At 42.2% G+C, this 18320-nt stretch overlaps 1 protein-coding gene across 1 annotated transcript in view; it reads right to left on the bottom strand.

The window, feature by feature from the left end:
- Positions 1-18320, bottom strand: part of LOC130112914 (protein sidekick-1-like) — a 329381-nt gene that overhangs the window by 81943 nt on the left and 229118 nt on the right. The window contains exons 22-24 of the mRNA XM_056280437.1: positions 17326-17517; positions 808-929; positions 539-651 (exon numbers count right to left, since the gene is read on the bottom strand). Coding sequence (XP_056136412.1) covers positions 539-651; positions 808-929; positions 17326-17517 — 427 coding nt within the window. The remainder of the gene's footprint in view (positions 1-538; positions 652-807; positions 930-17325; positions 17518-18320) is intronic.

Raw genomic sequence — 18320 nt, forward strand, 5'->3', positions numbered from 1 at the left:
TGAAATTCTGCAGTGAACAATAGATGGGAAGGTGTGAATAGAAACTTTGAAAGGAAGGACAAGTATCACAGTTCAAGTGCATCACTTTTACCTAATACTGTTTGGTGTACAGCTTTGTGTGCGCAATAGCAAGTGCATCCCAATTCCATTGAAGATTAGGGCGGATGAGACAGCAAGAGAGGGGAACAGATAGACTGATAGATAGATGGATAGGTCGATAGATAGAGAGAGAGAGAGAGAAAACAAGAGTTGCTGCTGTTCTGACTTTAATTCCTTTGTCTCTTTTCAGCCACCCCCTCCTTCTTTGCCCCTCCCCTCCCCCTCACTTGCTAGTTGCAGGTAATGAGGATCTGCATGCAGCGGCCATAAAGGTGCTGACAAACAGAAAAGCCCAAGATGGAACTGTCTCTGTGTGTCTCTGTGTGATTTATCTAACTTCATCTGAGTGCTGCAGGAGATGGGGGGGCGGGGACAAGGTACTCGTGTGTATGTGTTTGTTTGTGTGTGTGTGTGCGCGCGTGTGTGCTTGTTTGCTAACCTGTACTGGGTGAATGGGATGAGGTCAGGGATCTCCAGGGTATCTGTCTCCGGTTGGTTATCTTTTTGATAGAGAACCTTCCACGTTTCCTCCTTACCCCTCTCCTTTACTACCTGATGGGCAGAGAGAGGAAGGGGGAGGCATTCAGGACATTAAGGGTTGAAAACTTTTAACGATTTAAGATGTCTGTTGAAGAACAGACATTTTAAATGTAAAACTAAGCAAGCACAAGCACTCTCTCCCACTCACACATACACACACTAACAAACCTGTCCCTCCACAATCCATCGTGATATGGCAGTCTTGCCATCTGGACCAGGGCGGAATCTCAGAGTGGCAGACCGGGGGCTGATGTTGGAGATGACCAAGTTAGTTGGTGCTCCAGGAAGTTCTATATGTCAGATACACAAAGAATAGCATGGGTCAAAGCTACAATTTAATTAAGATGGAAATACCCCCCCCCCCAAAAAAACCCCAAACAAACATACTTTAAGGTCCCATGAAAAAAAATCTCGTTACCTCTTTTATCCACACCTAACAATTTAGTGTTTAGCCTTATCTACTATTAGACTTTATTTATTTATTGGAGCCCCCCCCTTCCGTTTTCTCCCCAATTGTACCCAGCCAATTACCCCACTCTTCCGAGCTGTTCCAGTCGCTGCTCCATCCCCGGGGAGGGCCGCAGATTACCACATGCCTCCTCCGATACATGTGGAGTCGCCAGCAACTTCTTTTCACCTGACAGGGAGGAGTTTCTCCTCACTGGACACAGCACGTGGGAGAATCATGCTATTCCCTCCAGTCCCCCCCCCCCAAACAGGCACCCCGACCAACCAGAGGAGGCGCTAGTGCAGCGACCAGGACACATATTCACATCTGGCTTCCCACTCGCAGACACAACCAATTGTGTCTGTAGGGACGCCCGACCAAGCCAGAGGTAACATGGGGATTCAGTCCAGTGATCCCCATGTTGGTAGGCAATGGAATAGACTGCTACGCTATTCGGACGCCCCCATTTTTGTGTTCACAAGAATATTCATCTCTTCTGGGCAAATACAATAATTATTTAGTTAAGTCGTCCCACACTTGTCCCTGTAATAAAAATGCCCAACAAATTGGGAGCGAGATTGAGAGAAGATGAGTGATCTTCTACTACCATTAGTACACTGATGTCAACATTCTTCAAAAAATGCCCAGTCATTTTTGGCTGTTAGACAAGTCACACTCCCTCCCCTAACAAAACCACCTAAGGACAGACCTGTTTCTTTTGGACATATGGTAGTGTGCAGTGATCTACTGTAACTTGGGACCTTCAATATTTATGGCCCTGGCAAATAATCAGCAATACGAAATAAATAAAAGTGGACGACAATGGCTTTAGTCAGGGGAGTGCATTCAGATAAATCAGCTGTATTTCGTAAGGTCTCTTTTTCAAATCCTTTACCCCCATACTATTTTCAGTGAAACTTTTTTATATTATTTTCAAAGACAAAAATGTTCGAGCCATAACCACACTAAATGCTGCTAAGTCTTGACTCGTGACTTTTTGTGCAATATGTTGGTGTCCAGTAGAATGTAGAAATGAACGTGTTTTATGTTTTTAATTATTTTTATATTGATCTTTGCACTGATAAGAACTGCACAGTCAAATTTCACTGTACTTGTACAATGACAAATAAAGTTCTATTCTATTCTACAAAATCTAAAAAGTTATTGTGACTGACTTTGTTAAATATCTCCCTTGACTCAATTATGGGTATTTTTTGATTAAAAATTAGCATTTTGGATAATGCAGTCGCTTTCTATGGGGGCATGTCTCTTTCTGTCAGAATTATTTGTCTCCTACTGTCACAGTCTTCTGATGGAATACACAAAGATGAAAGTGAACAATGGTGAAGATGTAAGGTGAGGTACGTGCACAGTTCACTGAAGTCTTTTTCACGCTTCAGATAATACCGGAAAAATAATTTCTTATTAAGCATATATTGACAAACGACAAACTTGAAAGCAAAAACAAACAGAATCACTAGGCTAGCCCTGCACCTAAATAAAATGCCTTTGGTTTTCTACAATTTGATTTCAGCTGCTTTTGTTGTGCATTGATGTTAACAATAAAAAAAAAATCTGTTCTTTTTTCAGGTCACGAAATTATTATCATCCAGTGACAATGTTTGAGATGCTTCTGTAAGGAACACAAAGCCTATACTGAATGAGACATCATCGCAACAGCTCTTGTGCTGTGAAAAATCACTGAGTTACATACTTCCTGCCATATGTGACAGGGCACTACAACAACAGCCAACAAACAAACAGTGGATTTTGCTATTAACCGGAAATATACCCCCCCCCCTTCTCCCCAATTGTACCTGGCCAATTATCCCACTTCTCTGAGCCATCCCAGTCGCTGCTCCACCCCCTCTGCCGATCTGGGGAGGACCGCAGACTGCCACATGCCTCCTCCGATACATGTGGAGTTGCCAGCCGCTTCTTTTCACCTGACAGTGAGGAGTTTCACCAGGCGGACATAGCACGTGGAAGGATCATGCTATTCCCCCCAGTTCCCCCTCCCCAAGGAACAGAAGCCCCGACCGGCCAGAGGAGGCGCTAGTGCAGTGACCAGGACATACCCACATCCCACCTGCAGACACGCCCAATTGTGTCTGTACTGACGCCCGACCAAGTCAGCAGTAACACAGGGATTCGAACCGGGATTCTCGTGTTTGTAGGCAACGGAATAGACCACTATGCTACTCGGACATCTAACCGGAAATATATTCTACTGGAATGATAATATGTTTAGTAGGTTAGGAATTAAAAAAAAAAAAAAACAAGACAAAATATTCTAAAGATAAGTTTAAAACTCCATCTTTTAGATTCCAGACAAAATCAAATAGGAAGAGAATAGCTCTCTCCATTGAAATCTGTTGGCAGACAGCACATTTGACAAGTGCTTTGGTGGCATGGGATGAGAGCTTGGTTCTTTTTATCTGTCCTTGCAAATGACATAAAAGACCGTTCTTTTCCGTTAATGAGATTTATCTTATCAAAAACCATCACAATCCACTTGCTCTAAACTGTTTTACTCAATCACAGCCCAACGTGACCCTTCAGACTTACTTTTCCTCCAACTCTATTCAATGGAACTGGTTTAGAGCACAAACACATTGCCATCTGATGTAATCCATTTGGTTAAGTTTTGAAAAATAAAACTGACATACGCTCACATTTTATAAACCCCGCAGACCACAAACCTTGGGATGTAATTTGCTTTCACATAAAGAAAAAACAAAGTATTTTACATTTCTTCTTTGAAAGCAGTGCAAGGATTCAGCATACAAATTTTTGGCAATTTCATGAACACTCCTGGGCAGATTTATTATAAAAAACATTACAATATGAATTGTGGACAAATCATACATATATGTACCATAATTGCATTTAATGTGCAGGCAGCAGAGTTACTTAGTTGTAATGAGAAAACTTTAATATGAATCGCCTTGTTCAGATGAATACCAATAATCTCTCTACTTCGTGATTACATGAATTAATAAACCAGACATGAGTCCAGGCTCAGTGGCTTGCTCTCTACTGCTCTCTACATTCACTCTTTAGTTCTCTCTGGTTATCCTCAATTCTCTGTCTTCCTTTCTGTCTCTTACTTTCATGAATTAATAACTGCTGTGTCTAAGATCTATCTGTATCCATCTATTTCTTTCTCTCTCTCTCTTTTTTTTTAAACTTTTATTCATAAATAATCTGAAAATGTTGGGACAAAAATCCTGGTGCACCATCTGTCCCCCCCTCCAAATGACTACATTTCCTTCCCCATCTCTGTTTCCCAATGCTTCCAGATTTGCTTTCAGTTGGTGAGCGATATTGTACCGGTATCTGGTGTGGGAAGATGGCGGCGCGAATTCACATTTGCGGCGGTCTCACCCTGCACCATCCATGCAGTGTCTTTGTTCACATCTGCGTCTAAGTTTTGTCTTAATTTGATGGCAGGGAGAGCTGGTGCTGGATCAACTGAGAGAGCTTGGTCTGCTGCATCCTGTCGGCCCAGGGACCACAAACCTGCCCGGAGTTGTGCCTGAGGAGGAAACACTGCAGGCAGTCTGACAGGACGCAGAAGCGGGGTGGGCTAAGCTAACTGCTAGCCCATGCAGACCGGCAGTTCCAATAACATTGAGGGCAGTCTGGCAGTAGCCTCACCTGGCATTAACTGTGGTGTTTTTGATGTCATCGTGTGGAGTGCAGGGAGGTGTGTCGAGGGTGTCTGGCTAGGAGAGCTGGCACTGGATCGGCTGAGGGGGCTTGGTCTGCTTCATCCGGTACGCCCAAGAACCACGGCCCCTGTCTGAGGCTGCGCCCGAGGAGGAAACACTGAGGGCGGTCTGACAGAATGCAGAAGTGGGGCAGGCTAAGCTAACTGCTAGCCCATGCAGACTGGTGGTTCCAACAGTCATCCTGGCTGGCGTTCGTTCCCTTGGACAGTGATTTTTTTGTTTAGTTTGGATATATGTGTTAGTTTGGATATGTGTGTTCTTGTAGTTTTTGGACGTGTTTTTGTCTTTGTGTTGTACTGCTGTGGGCTGGGGGAAACGGCATTTTGTTTCATTTCATGTTCCTGATTCCTGATATTGGCCTTTTCTTTTTATAAGACCACAATCTTCTCTTCCCTTGTTATGTCTGTTTTCTCTCCCTACGTCAAGCCTATTTCCACATTATTTGTCTCTCGTTCCCTACCCCTCTCTCTCTCTTTCTCCCAACTCTCCATTCCTCCCACTTTTCCACTTACAGTTAATCAGTACTAATAATGATTGCAACTTGGCCTTGGTCCAATCATACAATTATACTCTACAATTATACACATGCAAGTGACTGAGGGGAGAGCTCACACACACACACACACACACACATGCACGCGCGCACACGCACGCACACACACACACACACACACACAAGCACACACATACACATACATTTATAACTGAGCATTCCTCCTTCAGCTGTGAATGACTCGACGTGTGTGAGTTTGCGCATGTGTGCTCATAGATGCATGCATATATGCACCTTGTTTGTGTGGATGATGATTCAAAGATGGATCAGTAACATCCACTTTTCAGTCTACGAAGTGCAAGTCATAAGTCATATTTACATATTACATACTATATATCACATATGGACAGACAGACAGATAGATAGATAGATAGATAGATAGATAGATAGATAGATAGATAGATAGATAGATAGATAGATAGATAGATAGATAGATAGATAGATAGATAGATAGATAGATAGATAGATAGGAAAATGCATGTCAACCTTCCTGGAACTGCATGCGCCCACATAAACAAGGACATGCTCACGCGCAGACAAACACGCATAAACACAGTGATTCTCACCCTGCATGTAGACATTTGCAGCTGACATGCTTTGCAAACCGCAAGACAAAGCACTGACCATCATACACTTTCCATTTGAATTTTAGAACTAACACACTTGGCAGGAAGCTTTGCCTTGAGAAGCTCCGCCGCTTTGACTTGTGTTACCACTTGTAGCTGGAAAATAAAAACTCTGCTCTATTTTTTTTTCTTTCTTGCATTGCGGCTATGTGACTAGCCAACCTCAGCCAAACCTGGAACAACTTGGTGAACCAATGTGAGATTTTGTAGGTAGGGCTACAATACAATAGCCCCAATCACCTTCATTTGATTTCCAGATTTTACAGGGAGCAGGAAGATTTTAACAGTTTATGACTTCTCTGAACTTAACCCCCAGCTCAAAATCTATTTCTTTTTTTTTTTTTAGTATTTTATTTTCAGTTTTATATTCAAGACACACACAAACAAGATAAAACAAAACAAAACAAAAAATAACAGATGTCTGGCAGCTCTTTTTTGTCTTTTTTTGTTGTTGTCTTTTTTGCCTTGAAAACTACTGTGTACTTGGTTCACAGCAGTTTTCAAGAAATTACACAGGTATTACAAGAGTACACATAAAAGGTAAAAAGTCCTGGATTGCATCAGTACAGACTGTAATTAAAAAAAAATTCTTTGAGATAGTCAATGAATGGACCCCATATGCTCAGGAATCTATTGTGTGCTTTAGATTTATGGAAGCGTATTCTCTCCAGCTGTATGATTATGATAATTTCATTGAGCCATTTCTGAAAGCAGGGAGGTGATTTCCAATCTGTTAGGATCATTTTCTTGGCAGCTACCATGCCAACCATCAATGCTGATTGTTCCTCAGGTGTATAGCTTAAAGCAGTCTCTGAGCATCCAAAGAGTGCCAGTTCTGGATCAGGAGGAATGTCCCTTTCATAGACTCTGGAGAACCACTGGAATACCAAAAATTGTGTAAGTGAGGACAGAGCAAGAAAAGATGCGCGAGAGAACCTTCTTCAACTTTGCATCTATCACACAATGGAGAAACGGATGGGTAAATTTTGTGTAGTTTGGTCTTTGAATAGTAGAGTCTATGGATGACTTTGAATTGGATCAGTTTATATCTGACACTGATCGAGCAAGTTTGGATTCTAGTCAAACCTTCATTCCAAATGTCGTCAGACACTTCAAGATTCAGCTCAGTGGCCCAGGCTTCCTTCAGATGGTTAGTAGATACAGAGGTGGTAAACAGATGCACAAAGCAAGATATCAGATGTTAAGAGTCCAGAGGAAGCTGCAGGAGGTCATAGAATGGGCAACTCTTGGGCCTGTTTTCAAAATTTGGAATTTTGTCTTTGACATAGTGCCTAATTTGGAGATAATGAAAGAAGTGGGAGTTAGGGATGTTACATTTTGTTTTCAACTGATTAAATGATGCAAACTTTTTATCTATATAAACTTAGCACAAAAAGTAAGGAAATTTGTGTTTGGTAGATTATTTCTTTGTTGTAACAATGCTTCTTGGCAATAAATCTTATATCAGGCACCTGATTGTCAGCACCTGGGGTACCAGAAGCTCAAAACAAGAGTCAATAGCAACAGCAAAATAAGCTGTTTGGCATTGGCAGAGAAGATTTGGCAAATTTTTCATGGGCACAACCCACATACTCAGCTCTGCTGTTCATCCCACAAATGCATGTTCCTTACAATTGTGGCACCATTTAAAAGGGAAATAAACAGGATTTCGAACGCTATAGTATTCATTGCCAAGAAGCATTGTTACAACAAAGAAATAATCTACCAAACACAAATTTCCTTACTTTTTGTGCTAAGTATATAAATCTGCAAGGGTCACAATACCCCTGTCCCTCCAGACAGCAAACGTCTCATCTGTCTGAGATGGCAAAAAGGAATGGTTATTACATATAGGGGTGTATACTGAGAGATTAGTCAGTCTGTTAACACTTCTGATCTGATTCAGAATCCCAAGAGAGTTTCTTAAAATAAAATTATTACCAATCAATTTATCAGGGGATTCTGTCTTGGAAAAAAGTAGAGTACAAAGGGAAGAGTTTTTTACTGCTGTAGTTTCAATGCTTAGTCACAAGAGGGATTGTCGCCCTTCTGAGATGTCTTATCCGGTAATCCCCATTGCCAGTAAATCAAAGCTCTTGCATTTTCTGCCCAACAATAGTTCCTGAATACAGGAAGGCCTAAGCCACCCTCATTTATTAGTTTTTGCAGAAGTGCTTTAGCTATGCGATGAGCTTTATATCCCCAAACAAATGAAAAGATAATGGAGTCCAGTTTCTTAAAAAATGATGACATCAGAAAGATTGGCAGATTCTGAAATAAGTACAAAAATCTGGGGAAAGACACCATCTTAATTGTGCTGATACGCCCCACCATAGACAATGGCAGAATCCTCCATTTCTCTATGTTCAGTTTAAGCTTTGTGAGCATATCAGCATAATTGAGTTTAAATAAGAGTTTGGGATTTCATGGTATTATGATCCCCAGATGTCACATGATCATACTTCAGTTTAAATCGTAGGGCATTAAGGAAATCTGAATCTATACTGTCCAATAATGGCATGAACTCACTCTTACCCCAATTAATTGTGCAACCAGCGAGTTTGCCAAATGATTTAACAAACTCTAACAAGAGAGGAACAGAGGCTTCTGGGTCGGTGAGATATATCAATGTATCATCAGCATAAAGCAGGGGTCGGGAACCTTTTTGACTGGGAGAGCCATAAAAGCCAAATATTTCTAAATATATTTCATTGAGAGCCATATAGTATTTTTAACGTATAATAAATTAAATATGTCTTACTTTTAATGCGACTTCTGGTGCTGCATGGTTTTGCTGATGGCCTTGTAGTCTGGTTCATACGTGGTGAGGTTGAGCTTCATGCAGGCGTTGAGGCTTCCATCAGTTAAACGTGAGCGTAGGTTGGTCTTAATGTTCCTCATATGCGAGAAAGACTGTTCACATGCATATGTAGAGCCAAACATGGTCAATACGGCAATACTCACACGCTGCATTGTGTGGTATGTCACAGGAAGCTCGTTCCAAGTTTTAAGAATCAGCTGGTCTTCAGGTTGAAGATTTTTAATTTCTGTCCACTTGTGTTCCCTCGCCAGCTCTGCTCGCTGTCGCGCAAGACTTTCCAACTCTCCATTAAGTGACTTGAACTTACTCATCCACATGTCTGATGCCTTCAGGTCAGCAACTTCCAGCTCAAAGTCTCCGATAGAGACCCCGGGGATGCATGTCAGGTCGATTTTGTCCACTGCACACTCATGTGGATGAGTGATGAACTTGAAAAGACCAGTGCGCGCACGAAATTCTCCAAAACGTGCTTTGAATGACTGCAGGAGATTGAACGTAAAGCCAGCTAGCTGCTGGAGATCCAGATGTTGAGTGGAGTCACTTGCTAAGCATGCATCTCTAAATTGTTGCAGTCTTTCAAAGTGCAGAAGACGACCTGTTTCAATGTCCCTGAGAAAGACTTCCAGCTTGCTTTCAAATGCAAACACTGCTTGTTGAAGGGATGAGATTGTATTTCCAATACCTTGAATTTTCACATTGAGCTGGTTCAGATGGCCAGTTATGTCCACGAGATAGTGAAACTGCAGGAGCCAGTCAGTGTTGTCTAGCTCAGGATGCTTGACGCCTTTCATTTCAAGAAAAGTCCGGATTTCACTCAGGCAAGCTGCAAAACGGCTGAGCACCTTCCCCCTTGACAACCAACGCACGTTGCTGTGTAAAAGCAGACCGGGATAATGATTCCCAACTTCTTCTAACAGAGCTTTAAACTGGCGATCATTTAAAGCTCGGGCAACAATAAAGTTGACCACTCGAATGACCAGAGACATCACCTCGCCAAGCTCCTGGCCACACGTCTGAGCGCAAAGCGCCTCCTGGTGCAGGATGCAATGAAAACTTAGGATGGCTCTCTTTTCATGTTCACGGAGAAGCGCTACAAATCCTTTGTTCTTCCCCAACATACAGGGTGCACCATCAGTACAGACAGAAATAAGTTTATCCATCGGTAGTTTTTTTTCTTTAGCAAACTCCATGAAAGACATGAATAAATCCTCTCCTCTTGTTGTCCCTTTCATTGGCAAAACAGCCAAGCTTTCCTCACGCAGTGTGTCACCTGCAGCATACCTGGCAATGATACTGCACTGAGATAGATGGCTAACGTCTGTTGACTCATCTAACGCGAGAGAAAAGTATGTCCCGGCGTTTATGTCCTTAATTTGTGTTTCCTCGACTTGATTTGCCATCGAGATGCTACGATCGTGCACAGTTCTTGCTGACAGGGGCATGTCTTTTATTCGTTTGATTATCTTGTCTTTATTTGGGAAGTCATCAAACAGTTCATTGGCCACATCAAGCATGAATGTTTTGGCATACTCGCCATCTGTGAATGACTTTCCATTCCTTACTATTGCCAAAGCCCCCGCAAAGCTAGCGGAATTCCCGTCACCTTGCTTGGTCCACACACGTAGTTGCTGCTGACTCGTCTGCACTCTCCGCTGTAGCTCCTCGCATGCCCTTTTCCTGCTGTCCCCCGCTGGATATTTCGATGCAAATGAAGCATGGTGCGTATCGAAGTGCCGCTTTATATTTGACCGTTTCATCGATGCAATTTTATCATTGCATATTAGACATACCGCAGATCCTGCTCTCTCCACAAATGCAAATTCCTCTGCCCACGCAGCCTGGAATGCACGGTAACCATCGTCTTTTTTTCTTTTCGCCATCTTTTCCGTTACAAGGGTTGAAGCGGATAAACTAGTTGGCTATCTGATAAAATTGATTTCTTCACCTTTACAATGACCCGGACATGCTCGCGAGCCATTGGTTCCCGACCCGACCCACGGGTGACCCGTGACCCGTGAAATTTATCTTCAAAACTAATTTCTGTTTACTTTAAAATGACACAGTATTATTAAGAAATATCACAAGTATTTTAAAATCAGTTCCAAACTGATTTTTTTGAAAAAAAAAATAATTTTCAACTCAAAATTGTCTGGGAGCCATATGCCGTCACCGGAAGAGCCATATATGGCTCGCGAGCCATAGGTTCCCGACCGCTGGCATAAAGGCTCACACGGCTTTCCGGGTTTCCTATCTGAATACCTCTGATACTGGAATGATTCCTAATTCCTGTTGCAAAGGGCTATGTCAAAAAGTAAGGGAGATAGAGGATCCCCCTGTCTGTCCCCATGTTGTAAGTCAAAAGGCCCAGATCTATCACTATTGGTGAGGATAGAGGATGATGGGCAGAGATACAGCATTTTGACCCATGCAATAAAGGAATCCCCAAACCCAAATCTTTGAAGTGTTTCAAACGTATAGGGCCACTCTATCTGATCAAATGCCTTTTCGGCATCGAGGGACAAGATGGCTGCTCCAGAGTCCCCAACCTGGTTTTTATATAAATTGTTCAGAAGCCTACGTACATTGCAAAATTAGAATCTACCTGGGATAAACCCTGTTTGGTCAGGGTGTATAACTGATGAAATATGCCTCCCCAATCTGTTAGCTAGTATTTTTTTTGTAACCAATTTTTGATCAAAGTTGAGGAGAGCGATGGGTCTGTAACTTCTGGGTTCTGTTTCCTCCTTACCTTTTTTTTTAACAAAATACATTTATTTGCTGTATAGGGACTTAGACAATCTGTTATTTTGACGGAGTCCCTAATCATCCGGAGTAAAAGTGGGGCAAGTGTCTTATGAAATGCCTTGTAAAATTCACAACCACACCCATCTGGGCCTGGCGCTTTACCAGAGGGAAACGTTTTAATTGCTTCTATTAATTCATTCTCTGAAAAATTTGAATCTAATTCTAACCTAGCTGACTCATCCAGGTTTGGCAAATTAAGAGAGTCAAAGAAGCCGGCAAAATCTGCACTAGTGGCCTTAGACTTAGTGGTGTAGAATTCTGAAAAAAATTCTTTTAAGTCCGTTGTTTATTTTTCTATGGCTAATTAACAAATCACCTGTTTTGGATTGAATTTTGTGAATTGCACGGCTCACCTGTGTCCCTTTAATTGTCTGGCCAACAGCCTCTCCAGTTTGTTGCCCAACTCGAAATGTCTCTGTCTGAGCTTGAGCAAGAGTTTGCTAATGTTTCCACCGAGAATACAGTTCCACTTACACTACCGTTCAAAAGTTTGGGATCACATTGAAATGTCCATATTTTTGAAGGAAAAGCACTGTACTTTTCAATGAAGATAACTTTAAACTAGTCTTAACTTTAAAGAAATACACTCTATACATTGCTAATGTGGTAAATGACTATTCTAGCTGCAAATGTCTGGTTTTTGGTGCAATATCTACATAGGTGTATAGAGGCCCATTTCAAGCAACTATCACTCCAGTGTTCTAATGGTACAATGTGTTTGCTCATTGGCTCAGAAGGCTAATTGATGATTAGAAAACCCTTGTGCAATCATGTTCACACATCTGAAAACAGTTTAGCTCGTTACAGAAGCTACAAAACTGACCTTCCTTTGAGCAGATTGAGTTTCTGGAGCATCACATTTGTGGGGTCAATTAAACGCTCAAAATGGCCAGAAAAAGAGAACTTTCATCTGAAACTCGACAGTCTATTCTTGTTCTTAGAAATGAAGGCTATTCCATGCGAGAAATTGCTAAGAAATTGAAGATTTCCTACACCGGTGTGTACTACTCCCTTCAGAGGACAGCACAAACAGGCTCTAACCAGAGTAGAAAAAGAAGTGGGAGGCCGCGTTGCACAACTGAGCAAGAAGATAAGTACATTAGAGTCTCTAGTTTGAGAAACAGACGCCTCACAGGTCCCCAACTGGCATCTTCATTAAATAGTACCCGCAAAACACCAGTGTCAACATTTACAGTGAAGAGGTGGCTGCGGGATTCTGGGCTTCAGGGCAGAGTGGCAAAGAAAAAGCCATATCTGAGACTGACCAATAAAAGAAAAAGATTAAGATGGGCAAAAGAACACAGACATTGGACAGAGGAAGACTGGAAAAAAGTGTTGTGGACGGATGAATCCAAGTTTGAGGTGTTTGGATCACAAAGAAGAACGTTTGTGAGACGCAGAACAAATGAAAAGATGCTGGAAGAATGCCTGACGCCATCTGTTAAGCATGGTGGAGGTAATGTGATGGTCTGGGGTTGCTTTGGTGCTGGTAAGGTGGGAGATTTGTACAGGGTAAAAGGGATTCTGAATAAGGAAGGCTATCACTCCATTTTTCAACGCCATGCCATACCCAGTGGACAGCGCTTGATTGGAGCCATTTTCCTCCTACAACAGGACAATGACCCTAAACACACCTCCAAATTGTGCAAGAACTATTTAGAGCAGAAGCAGGCAGCTGGTATTCTATCGGTAATGGAGTGGCCAGCGCAGTCACCAGATCTGAACCCCATTGAGCTGTTGTGGGAGCAGCTTGACCGTATGGTACGCAAGAAGTGCCCATCCAACCAATCCAACTTGTGGGAGCTGCTTCTGGAAGCGTGGGGTGCAATTTCTCCAGATTACCTCAACAAATTAACAGCTAGAATGCCAAAGGTCTGCAATGCTGTAATTGCTGCAAATGGAGGATTCTTTGACGAAAGCAAAGTTTGATGTAAAAAAAATCTTATTTCAAATACAAATCATTATTTCTAACCTTGTCAATGTCTTGACTCTATTTTCTATTCATTTCACAACATATGGTGGTGAATAAGTGTGACTTTTCATGGAAAACACAAAATTGTTTGGGTGATCCCAAACTTTTGAACGGTAGTGTATATTTTAACTTCAAGATCTTATTATAATCTTCTTGTAGAAGAGAGTTCCTGTAGGGCTGTTCAAGAGTTGGGAGTATATTTTCAATCTCCACCAACTGATGGCGCTGTTCCCTTTTTTTGGAGGCTTCAAATGAAATTATATAACCCCCTATTACTACTTTAAGGGTCTCCCAGAGTATGGAATCTGACACCTCCCCAATATCATTAGTCTCAAGGAACTCCTTGAACTGTGCTGCCATATACTTAATAAACCCTTGGTCTGTGAGCAACCATGGGTTAAGCGCCAATAATAACTTTGTTTGGGCAAATCAAGCTCCAGTTTTAGTGATACTGGACTATGATCTGATATTAATATGTTGTGATACTTAGTATGATCAATGTTAGATACTAATTTTGCATCCACTAGAAAATAATAAATTCTCGTATATGACTTATTGACATGACAGAAAAAAAAGAATAGTCTCTGTCCGTTGGGTGTTGTAGTCTCCAGATGTCAGCCATATTTCTTGATTTAATTAGGTTATTTAATGTTTGGACAGATGTAATGGCAGGTGGGATGCGGGAGGAGAGCCTATCAAGATATGGGACAAGGTAACAGTTGAAATCGCCCCCCATTAACAGATTGGTGGTGCTGCGATCTGGAATTAAATCAAACACTTTAAGGAAAAAGTTTGGATCGTCAATATTTGGACCGTAAGCATTCAATAATGTGACAGGAAGCGAATGTATATTTCCAGTAATCATAATATACCTGCAGTCTGGATCTGTGACCATAGAAACAATCTGAAATTGAATATTCTTGCGTTAAAGAACGGCAACACCCCTAGCTTTGGATGTCAAAGGCGATTGATAAACTTGAGAAATCCTGTTAGCTCTCAGTCACCTCTGCTCTGTAGCTTTAATATGAGTTTCTTGTAGAAACATTATGCCAGCTTTCAAGGATTTTAAATGTACAAACACTTTACCCTGCTTGACAGCGTGGCCAAGCCCCTGTACATTCTATGAAAGCAACGTTATATTACTCATATCTACCTGATTCATACCGCTAATCACTGACATAGCAGTGAAACCAAAAAACATCCTAAAAGGCATATCAACATGGAAACTAACAGTAAAGATAAAACAATAAATCTGGCAGTTCTTAACATTAAACATTGACAAATCCCAATCCCCTCCCCACCGACACTTCCCCAAACGAAGCGTCACTTTCCCCACCTCACTTAACGAGGACCACCGGGCATATGGCTTGTAGAATGTGCCTCTAACAACCGGCTAACTAACCAGCCTATAAACAAATGTAACAAACTGTAGCAAGCCCCTCCGCTGTCTCAAATAAAATTTAAAATGGTACCGTCTTTTGTTATATTGAAGTGTACCTTAATGCTCTCAACAAATATCTCTGCTGTCCAGCGGAGCCATCCTGACTATTCATCTCCCACATTGCGTCTCATGGTCCCATTCACAAATCTCTTTGCTCTTCCAAGGGAAGTGAAGACCTTTGGCTGACCGTCATATTGGAGATGTAGTTTGGCCGGGAAACGCAGGCTGTATTTGACCTCCAAATCCCGCAGGGTTTGCATAACATCGTGGAATCCGCGTCGCTGCTCCAACACCTCCGCTGTGTAATCTGGGTAGATGGAAGCTCGCTGCCCATTGTATTCCAGGGTTCGCTGTCGGCCAAGTCGTATAATGATTTCTGTCTCCTGGTAACGGTGGCCCTGGCAATAGGCCCTTTTCACAATGACGTGAATTAACTTCCACCTTCCGCGAAGCAGGTTATCTTCACTTCCGTTTGCGCCGTAGATGACTCAAGGATGTAGAGACGACGTCTGAAAATGCAGGAATGCTCAACTGGAAGTAATTTTGAAAGGTAACATTAAGACTAGCTAATCATAGTCATATGATTATGACTATGATTCTGTCTGTCTCTGTCTTTCTTTAAATTATTTTTCCTGACTATCAATCTATCTATCTATCTATCTATCTATCTATCTATCTATCTATCTATCTATCTATCTATCTATCTATCTATCTATCTATCTATCTATCTATCTATCTATCTATCTGTCTATCTGTCTGTCTCTGTCTATCCATTTTTCATAATACTGCAGGTCTTATGACACAGCATGGCTGAAATATTTTAGTTTTCATCTCTGAATGGTCAACAGAAGGATCATATTTGTTCCAAGTTGCTGTAGCACACTTTCATTTGTTCGTTTTTCTATCCAACCTATTCTGAGCAAACGGCGGCAAAACCACATTTCGGCAGCATTAATTTTCTTTTCATCTATCTTAGGCAAAGTTCATCCTTCACTTCCGTATATCATGACTGGCCATACGACTGTTTGTAGTACCTTCATTTTCAGATTGGGTGAGATGGTGGGAACTTTCTGTTGAATTCAAGATCTCTCTCTCCCTCTCTCTCAAGATCTCGCTTTTTTTCTGACTATAATTTAAAGTTATTGCCTTTAACATAAGTTATTTAACATAGTCAAACAGGTACCGTTCGATGAAGAATTTGTAGCCTTTGTCGAGTTTGGACCGTTTGGTTAATGCAAATGTTTTGGCAATCCGTGGTACATTATCTAGCCGTATTTTAGGGAGGTTTGTGAGCGACTGTGTAAACTCCATAGTCTGCTCGGAAGTTGGCATACCCTGCAAGGAGTCAGAACGGAAGTTCTCTGGCGTCATGTGAAAAGGGCCTATGAGTGTACGAGGCGTGGCTCCCTCGGCGGGCTTTGGCTGTTGGATGTGGTGTACACTGTCGACAATGAGTGGTTTTTAAAAGTGTGTCTCACCCAGCAGTTTGGGATAACGGCACCTATAAACTGTCAGTTTTCCCTTCTCTTCTCCTTCTGGAATGCCCACAGTTTTAATATTATTGCGGCGAGAGCGGCCCTCTAGGTCTTTAGTTTTGGTAAGTGTTTCCCGCCTGTAGCTTGCGGATGGCTTCCTCCATAGCCGTCAGAAGGGACTCATGGTCTGAAGCCGTCTTGTCCATGGAATCCATTTGGGCCGCTACAATACTGTGTGAGGACTGAAGAGATATGAATTTTGTTTCGAATTGATCAAACCGGTCGTTAATGGTTTTCAGAATGGCATCCGACATCTCTTTCAACGTTGCACTTGTTTATAGGGAGCAGCCGCCATTATCCGCCCCACCTGCGTCAGCCATGTCGCATGATGATTGTTCGGTTTTAGCTTTTCCCCCCCCGGTATTTTCAAGCTTTTTAGGCAAGTCCAGGTCACACAAAGATGGGCAAACAAGTTGTGATGGATTTCGAGAGCAAACTTGACAGAAAAACGGTAGGTTTAAGCAAATAAAAGACAAATGGAGAAGAGCTCCCAAAAGCACGCCTCACTCCATCCACTGCGCACTAGCGCCCCCATCTATTTTTTTTTTCTTGCCCAAACAATACTGAGCCACCCAAACTGATTCCCAGCTCAAGAAGCTTTGTTTATATTCTCTGTAGAGCAAAGCTAGATGGACCATTTTTTACATTGTCTCTTGGAAACTGTTTTGAAATGGGAGCGAAAATGAATCTTTTGTGTTGTGGATGACTGTTTGTCTACCAGTGTATATATGTATGTGTTTGTATATTTGACCTGGTGGGACCCCAGTTGAGATGGTGGAGGATGTGACCACGCCTTGTCCTGCGGCAGTCAGCGCTGCCACCTGCAATATATATGAAGTGATGGTGGTGAGGTCTGTCAGCTGGTACTGCAGGGTAGAGTTGGAGAGGGAGCGCTCCTCGCGGGTGGAGTTCACACCGGTCACTTCCCACCACAACACATATCCTACGGGCATGAAGCAAAGGAACATTGATACTGGCAAACACAAAAATATGCACACAAGGTGAGGGATGAAGCTAAAAGGGAGAGAGATCAGTGGGGGGAGAGAAGTAGCTACAAGTCCTAGTCCCTTTCTGTCCCCTCACATCCTCACACTCATATATCACACTCCACCATCTTTGAAAAGTGTAAGTGAGCCCCCGCCGATGTGTGAAAGGCCCTGGAGAGGGTGAATGGCCCTTCATCTGTCTCTCTGCTCAATGGGTGCTGGATGAGAAACAGGTTGAGGCGAACAGACTAATTCTTCAAGGTGACCTTACCTCAGTGGCCATTTTACCAGTCCCATGTGTGCTTCTATTCATATGTGCAAGTTACTTTAAACCCTGCAATACTTTGTGAACGTTTTCTCCTTGCTGCTTAAATGTTTTGCAAGTCAGACCTGCATGCACACAAAGACTCCCATACACACCCACCCACACCCACACTCGATAATAAAAACACAAACATGGAATGATCGATCATTAGATTTCCAGCAGCTTGTCTTTGTTAACCAGTACCATTGTTTAACCCAACTATGGTGTAAATGAAACAAAATGAATTTGGGAAAAGTGCTACGAGTTTTGTGATGTTTCTCCTAAACAACACCCCGGGAGTTGTGATGCGTGGGATGATGGCATGTTAGAGGTAATGTGGGAAGACAAGCAGCAGAGAAAAAGGATTAGCTTGGTGATGAGTCAGAGGTACAAAAACGCAGTGTCTGTGGGACGTGCCCCCCTTTTTGCCTCAGAAGCAAAAAAAAGAAAAGAATA

Source organism: Lampris incognitus, chromosome 5 (genome assembly GCF_029633865.1).
Source record: "Lampris incognitus isolate fLamInc1 chromosome 5, fLamInc1.hap2, whole genome shotgun sequence".
In the NCBI taxonomy this organism is placed as follows: Eukaryota; Metazoa; Chordata; class Actinopteri; order Lampriformes; family Lampridae; genus Lampris; species Lampris incognitus.